This window comes from Marmota marmota, unplaced genomic scaffold, assembly GCF_001458135.2.
Source record: "Marmota marmota marmota unplaced genomic scaffold, marMar, whole genome shotgun sequence".
Lineage (NCBI taxonomy): Eukaryota > Metazoa > Chordata > Mammalia > Rodentia > Sciuridae > Marmota > Marmota marmota.
The window spans coordinates 383485-405439 of NW_026000141.1; the positions used below are offsets into that span (position 1 = coordinate 383485).

At 37.7% G+C, this 21955-nt stretch overlaps 1 protein-coding gene and 1 gene segment (V, D, J or C); both read left to right on the forward strand.

Annotated features, from left to right (window-relative positions):
- Positions 1-21955, forward strand: part of LOC107159025 (immunoglobulin lambda-1 light chain-like) — a 738922-nt gene that overhangs the window by 349914 nt on the left and 367053 nt on the right. The window contains exon 3 of one of the 39 annotated variants that reach the window (XM_048785824.1): positions 20647-20652. The exons of the other annotated variants lie outside the window; for them this stretch is intronic. Within the exon in view, the coding sequence (XP_048641781.1) occupies positions 20647-20652 (6 nt within the window). The remainder of the gene's footprint in view (positions 1-20646; positions 20653-21955) is intronic. 39 annotated transcript variants of the gene reach the window in all.
- Positions 1-21955, forward strand: part of LOC107159024 — a 587419-nt gene that overhangs the window by 204038 nt on the left and 361426 nt on the right.

The window sequence follows — 21955 nt, forward strand, 5'->3', positions numbered from 1 at the left end:
TCACTGGATACACGATTCTTGGTTGGAACCCATTTTCTTTCAGCATTTGAAATATGTTGTTCCAGGATCTTTTAGCTTTCAGAGCCTGTGTTGAAAGATCAGCTGTTAACCTCATTGGTTTACCCCTAAATGTAATCTGCTTCCTTTCACTTGTAGCTTTTAAAATTCTCTCCTTATTCTATATATGTCAATTAAGTCTAGGTTATTAATTGTATTATTAAGTTCTATATTTTCTTTATTCAACTTTTGTTTGGAAGATCTGTCCAGTGGTGAAGAGGTGTGTTGAAGTCTCCCATAATTATTGTATGGTGGTCTCTTAGACTCTTGAACTTGTGAAGAGTTTGTTTGATGAACATAGCTGCACCATTGTTTGGGGCATATATATTTATGATTGTTATGTCTTGTTGGTGTATGGTTCTCTTGAGCAGTATGTAGTGTCCTTCTTTATCCCTTTTGATTAACTTTGGCTTGAAGTCTATTTTATTTGATATGAGTATGGACACTCCTGCTTGCTTCTGAGGTCCATGTGAGTGGTGTGATTTTTTCCCAAACTTTCACCCTCAGTCTATGTTTGTCTTTTCCTATCAGATGCATCTCCTGTAGGTAGCATATTGTTGGATTTTTTTTGATCCATTCTACTAGCTTATGTCTCTTTATTGGTGAGTTTAAGCCATTAACATTTAGGGTAACTATTGAGATACGGTTTGTACTTCCAGCCATATTTGTTTATTTTTGTTACTTAACATGATTTGTTTTTCCTCTTTGATTAGTTTTTCCTTTATTTTACTACCTCCCACTGTTGGTTTTCATTGTTATTTTCCATTTCCTCTTCATGTAATGTTTTGCCAATGATGTTTGAAACACCGGTTTTCCAGATGAAAATTCTTTCAACTTTTGTTTATCCTGGAAGGTTTTAATTTCATCTTCAATCCTGAAGTTTAATTTCACTGGATACACGATTCTTGGTTGGAACCCATTTTCTTTCAGCATTTGAAATATGTTGTTCCAGGATCTTCTTGCTTTCAGATTCTGTGTTGAAAGATCAGCTGTTAACCTCATTGGTTTACCCCTAAATGTAATCTGCTTCCTTTCACTTGTAGCTTTTAAAATTCTCTCCTTATTCTATATGTTGGGCATATTCATTATAATGTGTCTTGGTGTGGATCTCTTGTGATTTTGCACATTTGGCGTCCTGTAGGCTTCTAGGATTTGGAATTCTGTTTCATTCTTCAAGTCTGGGAAGTTTTCTAGTGTTATTTCATTGAACAGATTGCTCATTCCTTTGGTTTGGACTTCTATACCTTCCTGTATCCCAATAATTCTAAAGTTTGGTCTCTTTATGTTATCCCATATTTCTTGGATCTTCTGCTCATGGTTTCTTAACACCCTCGCTGAGCTATATTCTTTTCAAGTTGAAATACTTTGTCTTCGTTGTCTGATGTTCTATCTTCTAAGTGTTCTACTCTGCTGGTAATACTAACATTTGAGTTTTTAATTTGGTTTATTGTTTCATTCATTTCCAGGATTTCTGTGTTTTTTTTTATAACCTCTATCTCCCTGCAGAGTTGATCTTTTGCTTCTTGTATTTGTTTATGTAATTCATTGCCAAAGTGATCTTTCATTGTCTGATTTTGCTGTCTAATGTCTTCCTTGAGACTCCAGATCATCTGAAGCATGTATATCCTGAATTCTTTATCTGACATTCCATCTGCTGCAGATATTACCTCTTCTAATCTTGAATTGACCTACATTGTTTGTGGTCCTTTCTTTCCTTCTCTTTTCATACTGCTCACATTTCTTTCCAGCTTTATGAAAATGTTGTGTTATTGATTTTCCCCATATATATTTATATTTCTCTTGTATAATTCCAAAGTCTCTCTTTTGTGGAGAAAGACAATGTTAACAGTTCCCAATATCAATAGTACATCATCTAAGCACAAGTTTTCATTATTAATATATTTATAGCTAGATTATATGTCTACAGATGTTGGCTTCAATTATCATTTTAAAATATAGTCATTAGTTTCACAAAAGGCATATTGTTTCTTGTAGCATGAAGAAAACTGAATTTCAGGTGTAGGATGTTATGTTTAGGAGGAAAGGATTGAGGGTATGGTGTTAATCTAACTTAGCAACTTTGGAGAACTCTAACCAATACACAGGTAATTTATGGAAGAATGTATAGATTCAAATCCTATCTGTATTTAGAAGATTACCCTACTTATAAATAGTAAAATTTAGGGGGTTGAAAGTGGGATAGAGGGAGTAAGAAGTAAAAAAAAACAAGGAAATAAAGAGAAAAAAGAGAGAGGAAAAAAGAAAATAAGAGGAAAAAGAAAAAATGGGGAAGGAGGGAGGTGGAACATATGCAATTCCTCTCTATATATTATTCTGGTGATTCAGTTGTTAAAGACCTTTTCCATGCCCAATTCTTGGTTTCACGTATGTTGAGGTTGTGAGGACCAGAGAGGGAAGGGTAGAGCAGATTGGATGAATGGATGAAAAGAGAGAGAAGAGAAAGGAAAAAAAAAGTCTCTCAGAACTCTGTTTTCTTTTTTCTTTTATCCAGTAGGTGGCGTTGTGTATTCCTAGCTTGAGTCTCTGTGTTCAGGGTGGTGGAGGTAGCCAGTGTGAGAGCACTTGAGCTTCCACCTGTAGCCTCTCTACTCTTAGTCTCTGAGATGGAAACCAGGTGCCTGACCCGCCGCAGAACCACGCTGGTAGCCATGCCCACTGTTGATGGGTTTTAAGGGTTGGTGGGATTTTCCAAGATGAGTTCCATCTGTTTTTCTCATAAGGTGTTTGATGAGATGGTGGGGGGGGTGTTGGAGAGACCTTATGTTTGTCCAGAGCTTGGTCTGGTGACCTGCAAGCCAAGCCTCTGTGTTCTGTGCCTCCTCTGGTCTGCACCCCAGCACCCCACAGTAGTCCCTCTTCAGGTTCTGTCATGGGCCACCAGTGGCTGGGCCCCTCCTCCGGGTGTGCCGGGTGGGCGAGTGGCAGCTGGCCCCCTCCTCTGGGTCTGTGGGCAGGTGGCTGGGCCCCTCCTGCCTCCAGGTCGGGTCATCTGCATACTGCTCGAGCAGGCGGGCAGCTCTTCCATTTTTCATCAAGATCTTTTTCTTTATTGTTTTTTTTTTTCCTTTTTTTTGTTCAATTGTGAACTAAATGTTTCATGCTTTCTTATGCATGTTCAAATTTGCTTCCTTTTTCTCATTTCTAGCAATTTTGGAACGCAGTTATTTTTTATGAATCAGTATTTTGAAGACTAAGATGTTTAATTAGTATATACCAACTTTGTTTTGTAGTCTGTTATTTTTATTTTTATTATTTCTTAAAATGTTCATACTGTACACTTTTTCTCCTACTTATGTCTTTCCCTTGATTCTCTTTATTTTTTCTTCTGCTAACAGTCAATCTCTCACTGATTTCTTTTCACTCCTCCTATGTTTATTTTTACCTTTATTTTTGTCTCCTCCTCCCTCATAATCATCACATATTTCAACACTTTTGTTCTATCCCTGTTCACCATTTGAAATTGTAAACCCTTTTGTAAATTTACTGTTTTTGCCATTGGTAATAACTGGTCATATAATTTCTATCTTTTTGACAATTAACACTAGATGCCATAGCAGGAATTTTTTGGTTTAATGTTGCAAGTTGTTTGCATTTGTGGTTGTTGTTATCTATTATTCCCTAAACTTTGAGGTACTGGACACCTTGAGGGACACTATAAGATCACAGAGCAGAAACTCTATGCCCTCCAATCCATACTGTTAGATGGGGAGACACACAAACAATATAAAAAAGCTAGTGAAAAACTCACCTCAAATAAAGATACCTCAATAACAGAATCCACTGACATAATAATGAAAGAAATGTTAAGGAGGAATTAAGACTATTCCTAGTTCAATTGATCTGTGAGTTAAAGGCAGATGTAAGGAGTGACATCAGGGAATAAATACAGGAAGCAAAAGTTCACTTCCATAAAGAGATAGTGATTCTTTAAAAAATCAAGCAGAAATACTCAAAAAGTAGGAAATAATAAGCCAAATAAATTCATTGGAAAGCATCACCAATAGACTAGACCACTTGGAAGACAGTTTCAGGTAGTGAAGTTCAAAATATACAATCCTGAAAACAACGTTCATTGGCCATGGAGAAAAAAATATTAAGAGATTATAATCAGGGCTGGGGATATAGCTCATTTGGTAGAGTGCCTGCTTGCATACACAAGATAATGGGTTCAGTTCCCAGTACCATGAGAGGGAGAGTGAGAGGGAAAGGGAGAGGGAGAGGGAGATGCAATGGAAAAATGTCCAGATAGCACACAGACTCAAGGTCTCCAACACAGCAAGTCTTCAGGAACTGAACCAGAGACTGATGTCTGCTCAACCATGCTTCCCAGCCTTCCCCGTCTCACATATATTACATAAAATAATGATATTTCTGTGGCCCATGGGGATAAAATAATGAGGCTGCTTCATGCAACTGAAAGTGACTTGCTCCCTGGCATACTGATCAGCCACTCAGACAAAGTCCTTTCTTTTTTCTTCCAGTTCCCAATCAGGACCGATATTTATTGAGCTTCTTCCTGGGTGTGGCTATGCATGCATTTCCTTCACTAGCCCTCTAAGTCAGGTATTCTATTTCCTCTTGTTAAAAATAAGAAAACCCAGTTGTTTAGGAGTTAAGCAACTAGCCCAAGGTCATGAGGTCCAAGGTGGAGGCAGCAGTTGAATTGTTTGCCTCTAGTTCCTGAATCCTAGGCCACAGTGTTCAGCTCTAGCAGGCATTAAAGCTTTCCACAACAGGAAGTGAACTGATGGCCAAGGTTGGGTTAGATCCCCACCCTAGAACCAATCAACCGTGGGAACGGGGTGGGCTCCGGGGTAGAAACCCACCAGGTGCTCCTGCTGTGGAAGTGAGAAGGACTGTTTGCAGCACATCCAACTTTCCCCTGACCCACATCTTATCCAGTCATGTGGGTTCTAGGGGTTGATAGAGGTCAAAGGCCATCCCTTTTCATGTCAATTACCTATTTGGTGAAGCATCCCAAGGTCGAATCTTTCCCACTCACCTGCCTCAATTTGGAAGCCCTCTTGTCTGAGAACCCCTCCCTGTCCGGTGCCTCCAGGCTGGGGTGAGTGTCCCTCCTCTGTACTCCCAAAGCTCTTCACATTTGCTGCCATCAGGACAGACACCTCAGAGCAGGTGCTTCACAGTACAGAGTCTGGACCGAATGGCCTGAACTCAGAATCTGGCTCTGCCACTTACAAGTTAGGCACAAAACCTCTCAGTGCTGTTACTTCCCTGTCTGAAAAATGTCATTAACAACTACTGAGAGGATACTTGTGAGGATTCTGTGGAGAAAAATCTGTGAAAAGTGCTAAGAATAGTATATGGAACCAATTTGTACCTACTAAAAAAAATACTCAGTGCATATATTGTAATTATCTCTTNACAATATAAAATCTCACAACACAATTTGGTCGAAAGCTTTTCCTCAAACTTCCCCTCCCTCCCCATAAAACCACATCAATCTTGGTCCCTTTCCTTGACTGATTTCCCTTTGATTTTCATGAGATCCTCCCTACCTTTCTCTGCTTTTTCCTTTGTAGCTTCTTAATGAGAGAACTATGTGACCCTTAACCTTCTGACTTTGGCTTATTTTGCTTCTCATAATGATCTCTAATTTCATTTTTCTTTATTGCTGATTAAAACTCCATTGTGTATATATCATTTTTTTTCTTTATTCACTCATCCACTGATGGACATGACATGTAGACTCGTTCTATAGTTTGCCAATGTGAATTTTGGTATTATAAACATGGGTATACCTACCTCGCTTTGATATGATAGCTTTAGTTATTATTCAGGATAAATACTTAGCATTGGTTTACCTGGGTCATGTGGTGGTTCCATGCCTGTTCTTTTGAGAAGACTCCTTACTAATTTCCATAGCAGTGTACTAATTTACAATCTCACAAATAGAGTAAAAGTGCTTCTTTTTCTCCACATCCACTCCAGCAATTGTTACTATTTTTCATCTTGATGACTGTCATTCTGACTTGTGTAAGATGAAATATCAATGAAATTTTGATTCACACATCCCTAATTGCTAATGATTTGAACATTTTCATATATTTCTTGGACATTTGTATTTTTACTTTTGAGAAGTATCTGTTTAATTAATTTGCCCATTGGTTAATTGTGTTATATGATGTTTTGGCATAAAATTTTTGAGTTTTTATGTATTCTAGCTCTTAATCCTCTGTCAGAAGACTAGGTAGTAAATATTTTCTCCCATTCTGTGGGTTCTCTATTCATATTCCTAATTGTTTCCTCTGGTTTGCAGATTGAATTTGATACCATCCTGTGTATTAAATCTTGGCATTATTTCCTGAGCTTTAGGGGTTCTATTGAGCAAGTCATTGTGCCTATACATTGGCTATTTTTTTAGGAGTTGTGTAAGTTCTGGTCTTATTCTGAGGTCTTTGATTCATTTTCCCTGTATTTAATATTTTATAATCTTCAAATGCAATATAATTCTTCAGCTAAAACAAGAATAATGAGACAAAATGGTTTTCAAAAATATTGCCCACTGGATTATTTTTAAATTAAGATATAGACTATTTACAAATAAGCACATCTTAAATGATATGTATGGAAATGGCAAGCCTACCAACACTTTGAAATGTAAAAAAAAAGATTAATAAAGCACATTTGATCTGTGACTTAAAAACAAAAATTCTAGTGTAATAACAGTCATTTCACTTTTTCCCAAAAATATATGAGCACCAAAATTCTTAATATTTAGTAAAACAGGAATGTAAAAATTAAGGATAGGGAAATTATCTTCAAAAAGAAATCTTTGGAGATCAGTAAGCTTCAAATAAAACATACGAACCACACTCCTGGTATACATAAACACTAATACTAACAAGTAATCAAGAAATGGTAGAGTTCTAAACAATGGATAGTAAATAGATTAAAGATAGACAGATGTCAAAGATAAAGCAAACAGCAATTAAAGAATGAAGTAACCATCTCCAAAACACAGAAAGAAGTGAATGAAACCAAATATACCTCCACCTTAGTTTTCATTAAGGTGTTTTTGTTTGTTAAGCATGCAAGGATTAGAATTAACTGCAAATGTTACTGAATGAACACATGAGTAAACTACATTCAAACAGTGTTTGATGCTAATCTTATAACAAAGATTAAATTCAGTGACAGACACCATCCATACAAAATAGAATTGAAAGAAGGTTTTCCTAAAAGATAGGGAAAAAATAAGAGGAAGAAGATAAGTTTGTTTCTGGTTTGATAACTCATTTCATTTCCTGAAGGAGACATATTAAATAGTACAAGATAATTTCATACATTGACTTATTTTCAGGCAGAAAGACTCAATTCATGAAAGAGTAGACAGAAAGAGAAAAAAAGAGGTCAGATCAACTTATCTTTCCTTTCTCCCAGAAGAATGGAGTTTTAGGAAACATGCCAGCATTTTGTTGTTTTTTTCATAATAAATAGTTTGCAAAAGATCTAGGAGTAGGGAAAATTCAGGAAATCAGTGAGAGTTCTACTGCAACATGACATTAGCACTAACTACAAATTAAGTCCTGTACTGAAGTGACACAATATCTTATTGATCCAGAAGTTGGGGGAAAATGATATGTTACATTAGAAGATGAATTCTCGATTAAAATCATCATTCATTAATTTCACTCAGACATTTAGATTTAAATAACGTCAACTCTTTAGAGTTTTTCTTTATGGGGCAAACAAACATTTCTATGACAAATTCAATGATTTTCATTTACTTCATTTAAATAATAATTATTTAGTTAAAAAGCTCAAGTATAAAATTGAGGTACTCTCTTATTGATGCGATATTTTTATATCTAATGAATGGAGTGGTCAATATCTTCTCTTTAGGCTCCAAAAATGTGCTGATAAAAGTCAAGGTACTGACATAAAATGAGACTACATAAAAAGTATTAGGACTGGTTACTCTATTCATATGCCAAACATAAATGCAGATACATTATAAATCTATCCCAGACCTTCATTGAATTTCTGTATTTCCCATAATCACTCTCAAACTTTATTAGTTTTTTTTATTTTGTTTATTTTAAACTATGTTATTTTTTCCTTTGTTTTCAGTGCTAGGGATCAAACCCTGTACTCATGCATGTTAAGTAGGCACATCTCCACTGGGCACCATCTCCAGCCCAGTTTAAAAAAAGTTTGTGACCAAAGAATAGCATCATATGTGATGGAATTATTTACTGAATGAAAAAAAAATGCTTAACAAATACATAATGAATGATAATTCATGGTATATATTTTGTCCCTCATTCGTTCAGCCACTCAGTCATTAACATGTCATTTTTAATGTCTATTGCTTTTTTGCCAACTTTGGTTTAGAAACCCAATTAAATGTGCACTATTCTGTTTAATTCTCTCTTCTCCATCTCTCAACCTTACTCCCCAGCCCACATGTACATTAATTCATACTTCAGTGGTATTTAAATTGAAGATAAGCTTTACCATTGAGATACAAAATGATTTAATTGCCCTTTGACTAGATGCAACATTTCCATTTAGTCTTTTTTATTATTTTAAATTTGCAGTCATTCTCAAAATGTACTTCTTACTTTTTAAATATATTAAACAAAATTATAAAATGTGTCTTAAAACCCAGTATCTGTGGGCTTGTATCTTTATCTACTTTTTCTGTAGATAAAGATATCTCTTTTTATATCCTCTATGTCTTGGTTCTGTGTTTTGTGTGTGTACATGTCTGTGTGAGTGTGCATGTGAATGCACGAGCTTGTGAGTGCTAAGCATAGGAATCACTGTACACACAGCTAGTTCATATGATCTTCCTTAGAAACATATATATTTAATTCTGCCATTGTGACTTGGAGTTCTAAGAATTGAAAATAGTACACTCAATTTTCAAATGATGAAATGATTATAAGCTTAATTACAGCTTCTGTAATGGCCTATCAATTTCTGACTTCCCACTTCCTTTAGCTTATAGCCATTTAGGTCTCAACCTACAGCTGAACAATGATTTTTAAAATCTCAGCTGGCAAAAGTAAAGCACTTACTCTTTTTTTAAGTACCTCTCTCCAGAGTCAACATGTGTCAACATGTGTCCCTCGGTGAAAAGCAACTCCACAGATGGCTCACCTCCCTAAACCTTCCTCAAGCCTTGGTATTTCTCTTAAAATACTTTTTAGGGACTGGGGTTGTGGCTATGTGGTAGAACACTTGCCTAGCACCTGCTGGGCAACAAGGTTCAATTCTCAATACCAATATAAATGAATAAATAAAAATAAAGGTCCATCAACAACTAAAAAAATATTTTAAAAATATTTTGTTAATTCTCTTCCTTCAAAAATAAAGTTTTCACATTTTTACTGTTTTTAAAGTTTCTTTTTTCCTCAGTTAAAACTTTGCTCTGGGCTATTTGTAAAGTATGTTCTACAACTCTCCTTTCTCTTGACTCAATGAATGTGAAAGAGTGTGTGTGTGTGTGTGTGTGTGTGTGTGTGTGTGTTTGTATATACATACACATATAAAATTGTAAGGTAAATCTGTAAATATTTAGAGAAAAACTGAAAAGATGGAACAAAATTTCACTATAACAGTGAGAAACTTGACTGCCACCTTTAATCTTTCATTTATTTGGCTTTCCAATTCCAATATACCTGCATAATCTTTTGATTTATTCTTAAATTGTGTTAGCCTACCAATATAGCATTATTCTTTTCACTACTATATTCAACTTAAATAACAGACAAATGTAAAAATCATAAATTTTTATTTTCACACTTAATTTTTTAAAAAAATTCTTCATTCCTGACACATTTGCTTCAGTGTATGTCAAACAATTGGCAAACTATAGAAAAGTAAATTTAGATTTTATGATTTTATGAATTTATGAAGATAAAAGGTCCCTGTAGTGAAAGCAGAGTTTGCTGCTTGTACTGGCAGGTGGGTTGCTCATAAATGTCAGCATGACTGGTCATCTTCAGAGAAAATTTTACTTGCAGAAAATTTGAAATTTATTGCATCTACAGACAATTAACACTGCATTAATAAGCATAGTCAGAAATATTAATATTTTATTTACAGAACTAAAAATTTAAAAGCTATAAAATATTTTCCATGATATTATAGGACAAAATAAAACTTACTACAATAAGGATATTTCTGTATTGGTAGGCATTTAATTAAAATCATTTATTATTTTTTGAGCAATGGGAAGAAAATCTGTATTACCAAAGCACTAACCAAAAGAAAGCTCAAGTATGTCTAGTAATATGAAAGAAAATGAACCTTAAAACAAAAACTACTATGTGAGATAGAATGCCCACTACCTGATGAAGAGAATAATTCCATATGTCTTAAACAATCCTAAATTTGCATGTTCTCCAAAAAGTTTTAGAGTACATGAACACATAAAATAATAGACCTATAAGCAAAATACTTAAACCCAAGTAGAAAGATGGAGATTTCAATAACACTGGTTCAACAATCAATAGAAAATTTATACAGTAATTCAATCATTCATAGATGATGATAAAATCATCAGAGAACTTGAACTAATTGACATTTACAGAACAAAATCCCACCATCAACAAAAAAGGACACTTCTCAGATCCACACAGAACATTCAACACTCCAGACCACAGGTAAAACATCAAAATGTATCATTGTTGGTATCATACAAAGTATGTGTTCAATATCAATGGGGCTGGGGTAAATAGCTCAGTGGTACAGCATCACATTGCATACTTAAAGCACTGAGTCCATTCTTGGACTCGTGTGTCGTGTACACACAGGAGAAAGAGATAGTTAATATATAACATCCCTAATATTTGGCAATCAAAGAGCATAACTCTTAATAATCCATAAGTTAAAGATACAAATAGAATTTTTAAAAACTTCGACAAGATTGACCTTATAGGTAAAATCTATTGAGTGCATTAATATAGTGTTGAGAGGAACATGTGTAGCAATAAACGTTTCCATTAGAAAGAAAGTCTTAAAATAATTAACCTGAGCATTCACATTGAAAAAAATTTCAATCTATGTCAAAATATTACAAATATTAAACTCGGAATCAGTAAACTAGATAAAAGAAAATGAATAAGGAAAATTCAATACGAACCTGGATATTTTTTTAAAAAAATTGATAAATTCCTAACTGTATTGATTGAAGAGGGGGGCAAAAATTGTCAATATCAGGAATAAAAGAAGAGGTATCTTGAATGATCCCATACATATTACCATGAAAATGATATATACTACATAATGCTTGATCCCTAAATTTGACAATTTATGTGAAACAGATAAATTACTAGAAATACATTTTCTATTACTTATTTAAAATGAAAAGGAAACTTGAACTGGCAACCCTCCTTCCTCAGCCTCCTAATAACTGGGATTACAGGTATATGCCATCATGTATTGCCTGTGTCTAATTTTTAAATCAACTTCTTATTTTGAATCAATAATGTTTGAAATTATATATATATATACCTCATTTATATTTATACGTAAATAAGTACACCTACCTTGCTAAAAGGTCCCTGTAGTGGAAGCAGAGTTTCCTGCTAGTACTGGCAGGTGGGTTGCTCCTAAGTGTCAAGCCTCTGCAACCAAGCAGCTCTCTATTGCAGGCTCTGCCCACCAGTATTCCTGCAGACCGCAGAAGCTCACCACCAATCTTCTTTAACAAATTGCCAGTGTTCCGAATTCAAAAGAGGAAGCGCAGCTTTGAAGACACCAACACAATTTACCGCTGGAGGGTGCACAGCTAGTGGTATATATACCTCTTGGGTCAATGCCATTGGTTCACGTTTATGCTAATAAGGGTTTGGAAAAAGTCGCAACACTATTGGTCCAAACTTATTAACTGCCTGTGTTACCACCCCCCCCCGCCCCCAGGGGAACACGAAAGTGAGGGCGGAGCACCTGAGCTGGCCAATAGAGTGTGTCCATTTCCAACCACCGTTAGCTCAGAAGTCGTTACCTTGTCTGTAGTTCCCAGCGCTGGAGCCGCAGCTGTAGGAACCGCCGCCACTGTAGGAGCGGTCGCCAAGCCATCACAGAAGCCGCCGCCTCTGCCTGAGCCACCGCCAGAGCCACCGCCAGAGCCAGAGCCGGAGCCTCAGCCACCGCCACTGGAGGAGGAGCGGACACTGAGCAGGAGCAGACGCCAAAGCCGCTAACGTAACCGTTAAGACCACTACCGGAGCCAATGCCGGAACCAACGCCGCCGCTGTCCACCCAGAGCCAACGCTTTCGCTGCCAGAGCACTGGAACCTTTGAAGCCAACACTGCATTTAGAGGGTAGGAGCTGCTGCCGCTGCCGCTGCCTCTGCTATTGCGCCAGCCCGGAGTCAACTCCATCGCCGCTGCTGCAGGAGCACAGGAACCTTGGTAGCTAATGCCGGGGTGTGTAGGAGCCGCCGCCTCCCGGGAGCCACTGGAATGCTGGAGCCAAGGCCACAGGAGCTCAGAGCCGGCCACGTCAGGACCTAAGCTGAAAGGAAGCTGCGCAAGACTTGGCTGTGATCCCCAGCGGGTAAGGAGGGCGCGAGGAAGGACTAGACAGCCTCCGCCGCTTCCACTGCGAGATCACCCGCGCATTTCTGGCTGATCCCCCAGGGGTGAGACCCAGCAGAAGTCTTGGAGCACCTTGAAGGAGGAGGTGGGTGCTGGGACCCCCTCGGGGAGGGTGCAAGCTTCTTGGGTGGGGGGGACAATGGCTTCTCTAGAGGTGCTCCTTGTTGTCGGAAGCCACCACATTAGAGGCGGGCTCATCCATTGTGGGCATCTACCTCCACAGGGTTGGAGATCTGTTGCTGCCCCTGCGCAGGGAGCATGGGTGTGTGTGTGTGTGTCTATCTGTCTCTGTGTGTGAATTTTCCCTTTGTGTTTTATGAATTAGTTCCAGGGCTTGTGGTGCAGTTTAGTGTTTTCTGATAAGGAAATGTGCATGGGTTTTCCATTCTAGAGTTTTATCATAAGATAAAGGTCGTATACAGGAATCACAAAAATCGCCAACAAGCATTTCTTAGGTAGGTGCCATGCTTAAGATGGATAAGCCATCTCTCAATAAGTTCTCCATAATCAGTGTTTTCTCTGCATTAAAAAGAACGGTTTGTTTTCATTGGCATACTAGTTGGAGGAACTTACATTAAGAACCCTCATGTGTGAAAACATAGATTTTGAAGCATGAGAATTACTTTCAGTGCAGTAAGGAGTTCATCCTGAAAGGCACCTGTGAACTGAGCAGATTTCAAACCTCATCTGTGCACACTGAATGTTGTGCTCGTTGGTTGGCATGATAAGGGAAACTATAGCAGTTTTCTCTTCTCCCTGAGTGCACGGTCTTAAATTTCCCTAAGTTAAATTTATTAGGTTATTACCTGTCAGATGTGGGGCTTAGGACAAAAGGATGAAAGAAGGCATGTATAACTCTTATCAGATATTGGAAAGTTATGAATCAAACTAACAGATGGTTCAGTAAGATATATTCCATGACAAAGTGTCCTCTTTGCCAAATTTACCTCAGTGGACCTGTGTTTTTTTTTTTCAAATGTAGAATTTTCAGATTTATTGGACCTCCACACTGAAATGCAAAGAAGGGCTGCCTCTCCTGATGCTCTTTTCCCAAGCCTGGCTCCTGTGTCCTCATTACCCACTTATAGTCATTGAAGGTTCTTGCAGAAACATATATGGGCATCTTATCCCATGTGTCTAAGCTCTATCCATACCCCTTAGAAATACCTGCCCTTTAGCCACCACCAAATACAGGGGCTGTCACCAGTGGACTTGGGCTTGATTACTGCATAGGAGCACATTCCCTATTTTTAAAATGAAGAGATGGATTAAATATTATCTATTCATTACAACTTAAAACTTCAAGGTTTTAGGAAAGAAAAAAAAGATTTGATTAAATTATTTAGGTTAATTATTAACTCCAAATGTTTAGGAAATTATCCAATGTAAAATAGACAGTTTTGCTGTGCCAAAGTATCTACAAAGTAGTTTAAGAATGGTGAATTGATTTTCAATTATCACATACTGTTTGTTTTAAGGAAACTCAGCTTAGGCTTATTGTAATTTGCACTGACAGAGAAAATCAGTTTTCATTTCTTTTTTAATATTTATTTTTAGTTATAGGCAGACACAGAATCTTTTTATTTTATTTTTTATGAGGTGCAAAAGATGGAACCCAGTGCCTCATGCATGCTAGCCAAGCACTCTACCTCTGAGCCACAACCCAGACCTTCATTTTTTTTACAAATCTAAAACCCATGGGATTAATCACTTGTGTTTCCCTGCTAGTCTCTTGGGGGAAACTCAATAATAAGTAAAACACAGAGAATGAATAAAGTCATGTGACTTTGAAGCAAAACATGATAAAATGATACTATTGAGATGTCTTTTTTATTCTATTTGTAGATAGGATAAAAAGTAAAAAAAACAGAATGAAAATTTCAGGCTTTTTTTTAAAAAAAGGTTTTTAAAGCACAGTGTTTGAATTATATTCATCCAAGAAATTCTGAATTTTTTTCTGTGTCAGTTTTGGGAGGCACCCTTGATGCAGCTATGGAATTTATTTCTGGTCCACAGAGAGCTAGCTCTTCCATCAGTGGAGGATGCTCTGGCCATCATGGCATACTTAGATTGTTGTCCTCCATCCTCTTTCCTGAGTATTTAGATTACTCCAGATCCCTTTGAATTTCCTATGTAGATGCTCATTGTAGGTATTATGACCACAGAAATGTACAGGGAAGCATTGCCCCAAACTGGCACCCTGATTCCCAAGATTGGAATGCCCAGCAATTTCCCCCTGAAACTATTAAGATAACTATGTAGGTGTGCTATCTATTTTCTATGGTGATGTCACAACTAGTATGAGAGAAGGGGCTCTGTGTTTGTATTAATCTGTACCTTTATCTCAGTTAGCAAGCCCTCAGGATTAAAGAAATACTAAGTTAGAATGTAGTCATGGTAATGGGAGCTAGGTAATTTTGGAGATAATAAACACAGCTGTTGAGAGAAGCAGCCACTTTTTCTTCTTGCCTCTGCACTGTTTGTGTGTGTCTCTCTCCTCTGTTCTCTTCTTAACAGGTTTCTTTACAAGAATGTCTTTACATCTCATTGTCCATTTTTTTTTTCTGACTCTTTCTGATGGATAAGAAAAGTCTTCTGGCATCAAAATGAAAAGCTGAATTCTTTGGCCTTAAGAGCTTGTTAAGAGAGATGATTCAAACTTATTTAATAGATCCCAAGTTTAGGATCTTTATAAGAGATTTGGCAATAGATACAAGCTTCTGAATGAATTAAGGAAGAATCAAGTAGTGTGGAATAGCTGGAGGTTTGTGTGTTGTCTGGCATTCAACTCAGCTCCTCTTTCCTTGGTTTCTTGGGATAGGAATGTGAGACTACCATTATTCTAGGATTTACATCTCTGCCAAGGGATGATTATAAGCTGCTGATGAAAGAGGCATTTCATTGCATATGTTTTGACACATGAGAATAGGTTAGAGTGACCTCCAAATAGCTTTCTTCATTCAGGGAGGACCACAAGATCATGTCACTCAGTAAATTACAGAAGGCAGCAGGATGGTGATGGATGACATTTGAGTTGTTCACTCTCTATTTCCTAGTGTCTCTTTATTTCTGGCAAAGCTCAACATATGGTCAGCTGCAATAATTCTTTGTTGCTAACATGGTAGCTGTTGCTCGGGGAGTAGGTGGGGTCAGTTTTGTCAGATCAGTAGGCCACAGCTGCCAACACCTACCTAGATTGAAAATTGAACAGAAAATCTGAAGAGTTATCTGATGGTTTTGTAATTGGAAACTATGAAAATACAATGCAACTAAAATTCACCCATTTTGCATGATTTTGAAATGTCCATTTTAGCTAATTATAGAATTTCATCATAATTACCTTTTGTCCTTTTAGTGTTGAATCTTATCTGTATCCAGCGTCTCATAAAAAATTTGAGTGGTGACTTTCTAGTCCCTTTTGCTGTCACTTTCTATAAGAAAAATTAGCATTTGACTTCTTAACCTCTGAAAAGGCACAACTAGTATGAGTTTCTGGAAGAATGAAAGAGACTGAATTTCCCTTATAAATGTGTGTATCTATGGACTGGTGTTTTTGTTAAGTCAGTGGAAAGGTTATGGAATCTAACATTCTTCAACCAATGAAGTGCTTTTGGTGTTAAGCCCTGGTGAGCTGACTATGCTGTTATATCTCTCTCTGACCCAGGACAGTGATCAAGACATTTTTTATCCATGGGGCTATTGCTCATAATAGAGACTAAAATGGGGGTCTGACTGTCATGAAACTGCTGCCCAAGGAGGAGTGGAAGGTATGTTAATTTTTTTTCTTATGGCCTTTTGCATTCCATGGAATACCAATGCAGCATCAAAAATCGAGGGAGTCACAGACCTCCCAGGCCACATGCCTCTGAAAGAGGCTATGACATGTTCAGGACTTTCTGGCAACTGTTGGGCAGAAATCTAATAATTTGGATTTTCTTCTTGCTCCTTTTCCAGTCCATCTTCCCTATCATATGACTTGCATTGGGTTCTGGTATTTTTTTTTTTTTTTTTTTTGGATACAAGAAAAGCTTGCAGGATCCAATCAAATTCAAAACATGTTATTTCCCTAAACCCTACACTGCAAGTTCTAGAAAGACAAAACAATGGAGATAGTGCATTCTTCACAAATTTGTGCTTCCTGTACTGGAAAATCTGGGCAATACATGTCAGTTCTATTAGGCCCAGTTTGATGATTTGGCATCCCTTGGAAGATACAAAGGTTTCCTTTATGCATTTTTTAACAGGAATTTAGTGGCAGAAGAAAATATTTTTAATTGTGTTTTTTTTAAATTTTAATTATTATATACTAGAGAGGATTGGGCCCAGTGCCTCATATGTGCTAGACAAATGCTTTACCACTGAGCCACAACCCCAGCCTCAGAAAATGTTTTTAATATGAAAATGTTTTGGGTTTCAAACTCCCAGTAGTGTTGGTCATTTGAAAAGAGTGACTTTAGTTTTGACTGTTGTTTTAAATCACACTAAGAGTCAGACCAATGGAGTGATTGCATTTTTTTGAATTGCCATGAAGAACTGGTGACTTGTATGTATAAGATTTTGGCTTAGTTCATTAGTATTTAAGAATTTGGATTATTTTCAGGAAGGAGAGATCCACTGTAGTGATGAGAAGTATGGGTTTTTAGGTGAGGCTACCTGGGTTTGAATCTCATCTTTGTCACTCGAGTGTTGTATAATCCATGAAGAATCATACAATCTGTCTTAATGTCGCATCTATAAAACAGGAATAATCAATAGTGCCTCCTTTAGGTTTGTCATGAAGATTATTTGCAAATACATGTAATAGATAGAGGAGTCCTTAAAAAAATCTTAGAATGTCCAGAGATCAAGAAATATTAGATCTTATAATAAGCTTTTCCAGAAAAGATGTAATGTATACCACAAGAGTACCCACCTTATAACAGAGCTTTAATGAGGCATAAATTAAATTATTTTTTTTACCCAATGGAGCTAAAGTAATTGATTATAGCTGTATGCCAGATATTCATAGGGTGCAGGGATTTTACTAATGATCAGGTTAGATATAGTTCTTGTTCTGATGGAGCTTACTGTTTAGTGGAGACTTCAGATAGGGAGAGGCAGATACTAATCACACTGCTACCAATTTAATTATAATTTTAATTAGTGTGAAGTTACATGCAGGTGTCACTCACCTCATGCACAGATGATGGGAATGAGGTTCCCTTTGGTGGAATTGGATGGCTGCAAAATAAAAGCTAAGAAAAGTAGAATGATGAAAAAACTACAGGACACAGAAAATTATTTTCAAAAAGCGGGGGCAGGATGGGCTAGCCAAACATGTTGATTGAGCTTCTACACTGAAGAGGCAAAATGGAGCTTGCACTTGCTTATAAATATAAGGCCTTCTATAGAATGTTCTTCACCAAAAAAGGTAGAAGGTAGGCTATCCAGTTCCCAGCAGGTTAAGCCCATCTTCAGAGTCACTGAGAGGGATCTTCCTATTAGAGCAGTGATAAAGGTCATGTGCTTTGGGAAATCTATTGTGTGGGAGATCCATGGATATTTCCCAAGGCCAAACCTAAAATCTTCCTGGCTGCCATACCAAGAGAAGACCCTCAAGTAAGTCACAGGTGGCTTCTCATGTAGGGTTTTATAGGGGAGTGAATTTTCCTAGTCGAAGTCCACCTCCCACCCCCACCCCAACTTACTCCTAATGTGGCCCCCTTCCGTAATTTCTTGAAAGTACCACTAAGGATTGGCTCCAGGTCCTGGGAATACAGTTGATTTGGTCCCTACTTAATTTCTGAAAAGCATCACCTTGCCTAGTGTTGTCCAGGTACAACCAAAGAGGAGCCCATTAGGGCCTGGTTAAACCAAGGATGAAGTCATTGAGATAATTTAGGGAATGAAGAGATATCACTTTTTCATGATAATGAAAAGGTGCCAAAGAAATAGCAAGAGAAATAGTGGCTTTCTTTGACTTAAAAGAGTGACAGTGTCAGTCTAGGAAGGCAGTAATTAGTAGTTTGGGTAGTTGTCTTAGTCTCTTTTCCTTTGTTGTAACTGAATACCACAGACTGGGTATTTTTTTTTTATAAAAGACCTTTCTTTTGTACAGATCTGGAGGCAGTATATCTGTGGTTGAGGGACTGCTTCTGGGGAAAGACTTCTTTTCTAGGGTTGGGGCAGGGCTCTGTAGAGTCCTAAGGTGGCTCAGGTTAGAGACAAAACAAGTTTTACTTGGGTTGGTTTCTCTTCCTCTTTTTGTAAAGCTACTAGTGCAGTCATGTGGGTCTCATCTTCATTACTACATCTAATTGCCTCCTGAGAACATCACCAGCACATACCATCAACAGATGACTTTTGTGATTATGTTTCAATATGGGTTTTAGAGGGGACAGGCACCCAGGCCATAGTAGAGACCAGAGTATGAAATGAAGTGTTGACTGGTGGAACAGTGGAAAGAAGAGCATATGGTAGACTATCAGTTGAGTTCTGCAGAAGTGGATAATATAGCTAACAGAGAAAGGTGAGGATGGGTGACATCTTTTCTGCTCTTGTCCTGGGTAGAAGATGTCTGACATAAATGAACATGAGTAAATAGGTCTGTTGAATTATTACCCTGTTCCTTACCTACCTCCTTGATAAGACCAACAAGCATGGCCTTTCCTGCTATTGTCAGGAGAGCTCTCAGTTTGAGCAGGAAGCATAAGAAGATAGGATAGGTTGCTGACCAAAGTTTGGTACCAGGTTGGGTGTGAAGGTGATTGTTGTTCAGGTCTGGAAGGACAGATTTAGGACTTGGCTCTTCTTGGTGCTGTTGCTTCCTAGTAATGCAGATAGGAGTTTACAAAAATAGGCAGTATTCCCATAGTTAATATATTCATACTTTACAGATTGCTTGTTGTTTTTTTCTGTTTTGCAGTTAATTATCTAATGATGGAAGTAAATTAAAGTCCAGATCAAGGCTTTAAGGCAGAATAGTGGACTGTAGTGGGGAAAATCATACATTGTAATGGCCAATTAGAAAGCCTGAACTGAGAAGCCTGACAGTTAAGATGGAGAGGAGGAGGCATATATTTTGAAATTAGAGCCATTAGGAATTGAGGATAGATTTGAGACAGAGGGAGAATAACCTAAATACCACCAAGAGGCAGAAGACCAAGAGATGATGGAAAACACAGTCCCTGCATTTTGGAGAGGCTCAGAGGACCCAAATGGGATGACCAGGTAAGGACTGCAGTCACCACCTGGTGCTCAGTCAAGTGAGTGGTTGTAGCAGATGACCTGGTTACTTAGCTTATCTCCTTACAAAAGGAGGAAAATTATTTCCACCCTAATAGGAAATGTTTTTAGAGGAATTAAGAGAAGGAACTGTGGAAAGAATGAAAGAGGTTGTTCTGTCAGTTTGGGGTTGGGTAGGGCTTGAACCTCAAGAAGTCAGTCTGCTACAGAGTTGAAGCTGCTTGACTGAGGGTGGGAAATACCCAGGTGGCAAACAATGGGATATGGTAAGTAAGGCAAGAGTTGGCCAAGAGAGAGCCAGAGTCACCCCACCCAGTTTACTTGCACTTTGGTTTTCCCTCCCTCTGATGTGAGATCCAGAGCACCAAGCATCAGTGGTGGTGGAGCTGCTAGGCTGTGGGTGTGTGTGTGTGGAACAGCAGGAACAGATTGCTTGAGTTATACTTAAGGGATCCAAGAGGTAAATGTTGCATTTAGAATAACTCAGGTGAAGGTACTTAGCCGTGATGTGATGCTTTCAACATGCTGCCTATACTTAGTTGTGGCTGCTGAATTGCACCGGATCTCCTCCCTGGAACCCTCTCCAGGCACAGCCTCCTCACAACAGAGCTAAATTCTGCTTGTTTTCAAAGGGCAGAGACTTAGAACCGATAAAACTCACTGGAGCAGTAGATTTCCTTTGTCTACTTGGTTGGGTGCACATTGGAATTGTGATTTGAATCTTGCTCTATATGCTCATGCATGTGCATGACCCTTCTTGCACGCAAGTTGGAAGTGAAGAGAAAGGCATCCATATGGACAGATATCAAGCACACAAACCTTCATTTGCCTACAAGTGTTGTATGAACCTGTTGGAAATCTGTGAGGATAAGTGTCTCCCAACTGGTGCCTCAGATTTTGTTTGCAGTGTGAGTGGATGGATCTCCTTGGAAGGAAAATGTATTCATCAGAGCAATTATGTTGATAAGAACCCTGGTTATTTTACTATGTGTCTTGCAGAGACCTTACATTTCTCCCTTGACTTCTGAGTTCCAACAAGACAAATAACCTATGCCCTGCCCTGTTTTTGCTTTTTTCAGAGTTTTATTTGAAAAAAAAGTAAGCATGGTTCATAATTACATAGTACAAATAATTATATGTTGTGAAATCTGTATATTCCATGAAGCATTCTTAACTATTTCATGTGTTTGAAACATTGCATGAGTATGTACTTTTCAGAAGAGGGAATGAGGAACCTAGAACAGATACATACATGTAGACAGATTTATTGTGGCCACATTAAAAAATGAGTGCTTTCTGTTTCAAATACCATGGGAGAGATACAGTGTTAGGTGTACCCTCTTGTAATGGAAGCTAGTATTGCGAGGTGCACATAGACATGGAAGATTCCTTACCTTCAGTGTGTGTTCCAACACATGTGGTTCCATTCCATGCTTCCAACAGTAAACAGCTTGTCCTTAGATTTACTTTGCATGGTTTGTGTCAGCTGAATATATAATTTAGTCATTATACTTTTTTTGTAATAGTTATTGTGGAGCTACAGGCATACTATTTTTGAAGGGGTTTCCATATGGAGATAAAACTTTAGCTTACTTTACTAATTGAAAAATAATTATGTTGTAGGTCTGACTTAGATGGTTTCTGTAGGCCTGATACTTTGAGATTGAATAACATAAAAATAGTGATTATGAAATTGTTTCTTTGTGTTTTTTTTTTCTTTTTCAAAACAGTGGATAACAATTCAGATGGGCTTGATTGGTGAAGGGATTCTGGGATGAAAAGTAGACTTAAAAAGTCTTTGGCATGGGGCTGGGGATGTGGCTCAAGCGGTAGCGCGCTTACCTGGCATGCGTGCGGCCTGGGTTCCATCCTCAGCACCACATACAAACAAAGATGTTGTGTCCGCTGAAAACTAAAAAAAAAAAAATATTAAAAAATTCTCTCTCTCTCTCTCTTTAAAAAAAAGTCTTTGGCATGGAAAAATAGCTGTGAGGCAAAAGTGTAATTTCGGAATAGGACCAAGTGAAATTTTTTAAGATTTAGAGAAAGTAGACTGTTATGTTAATTAGAGTTTTGT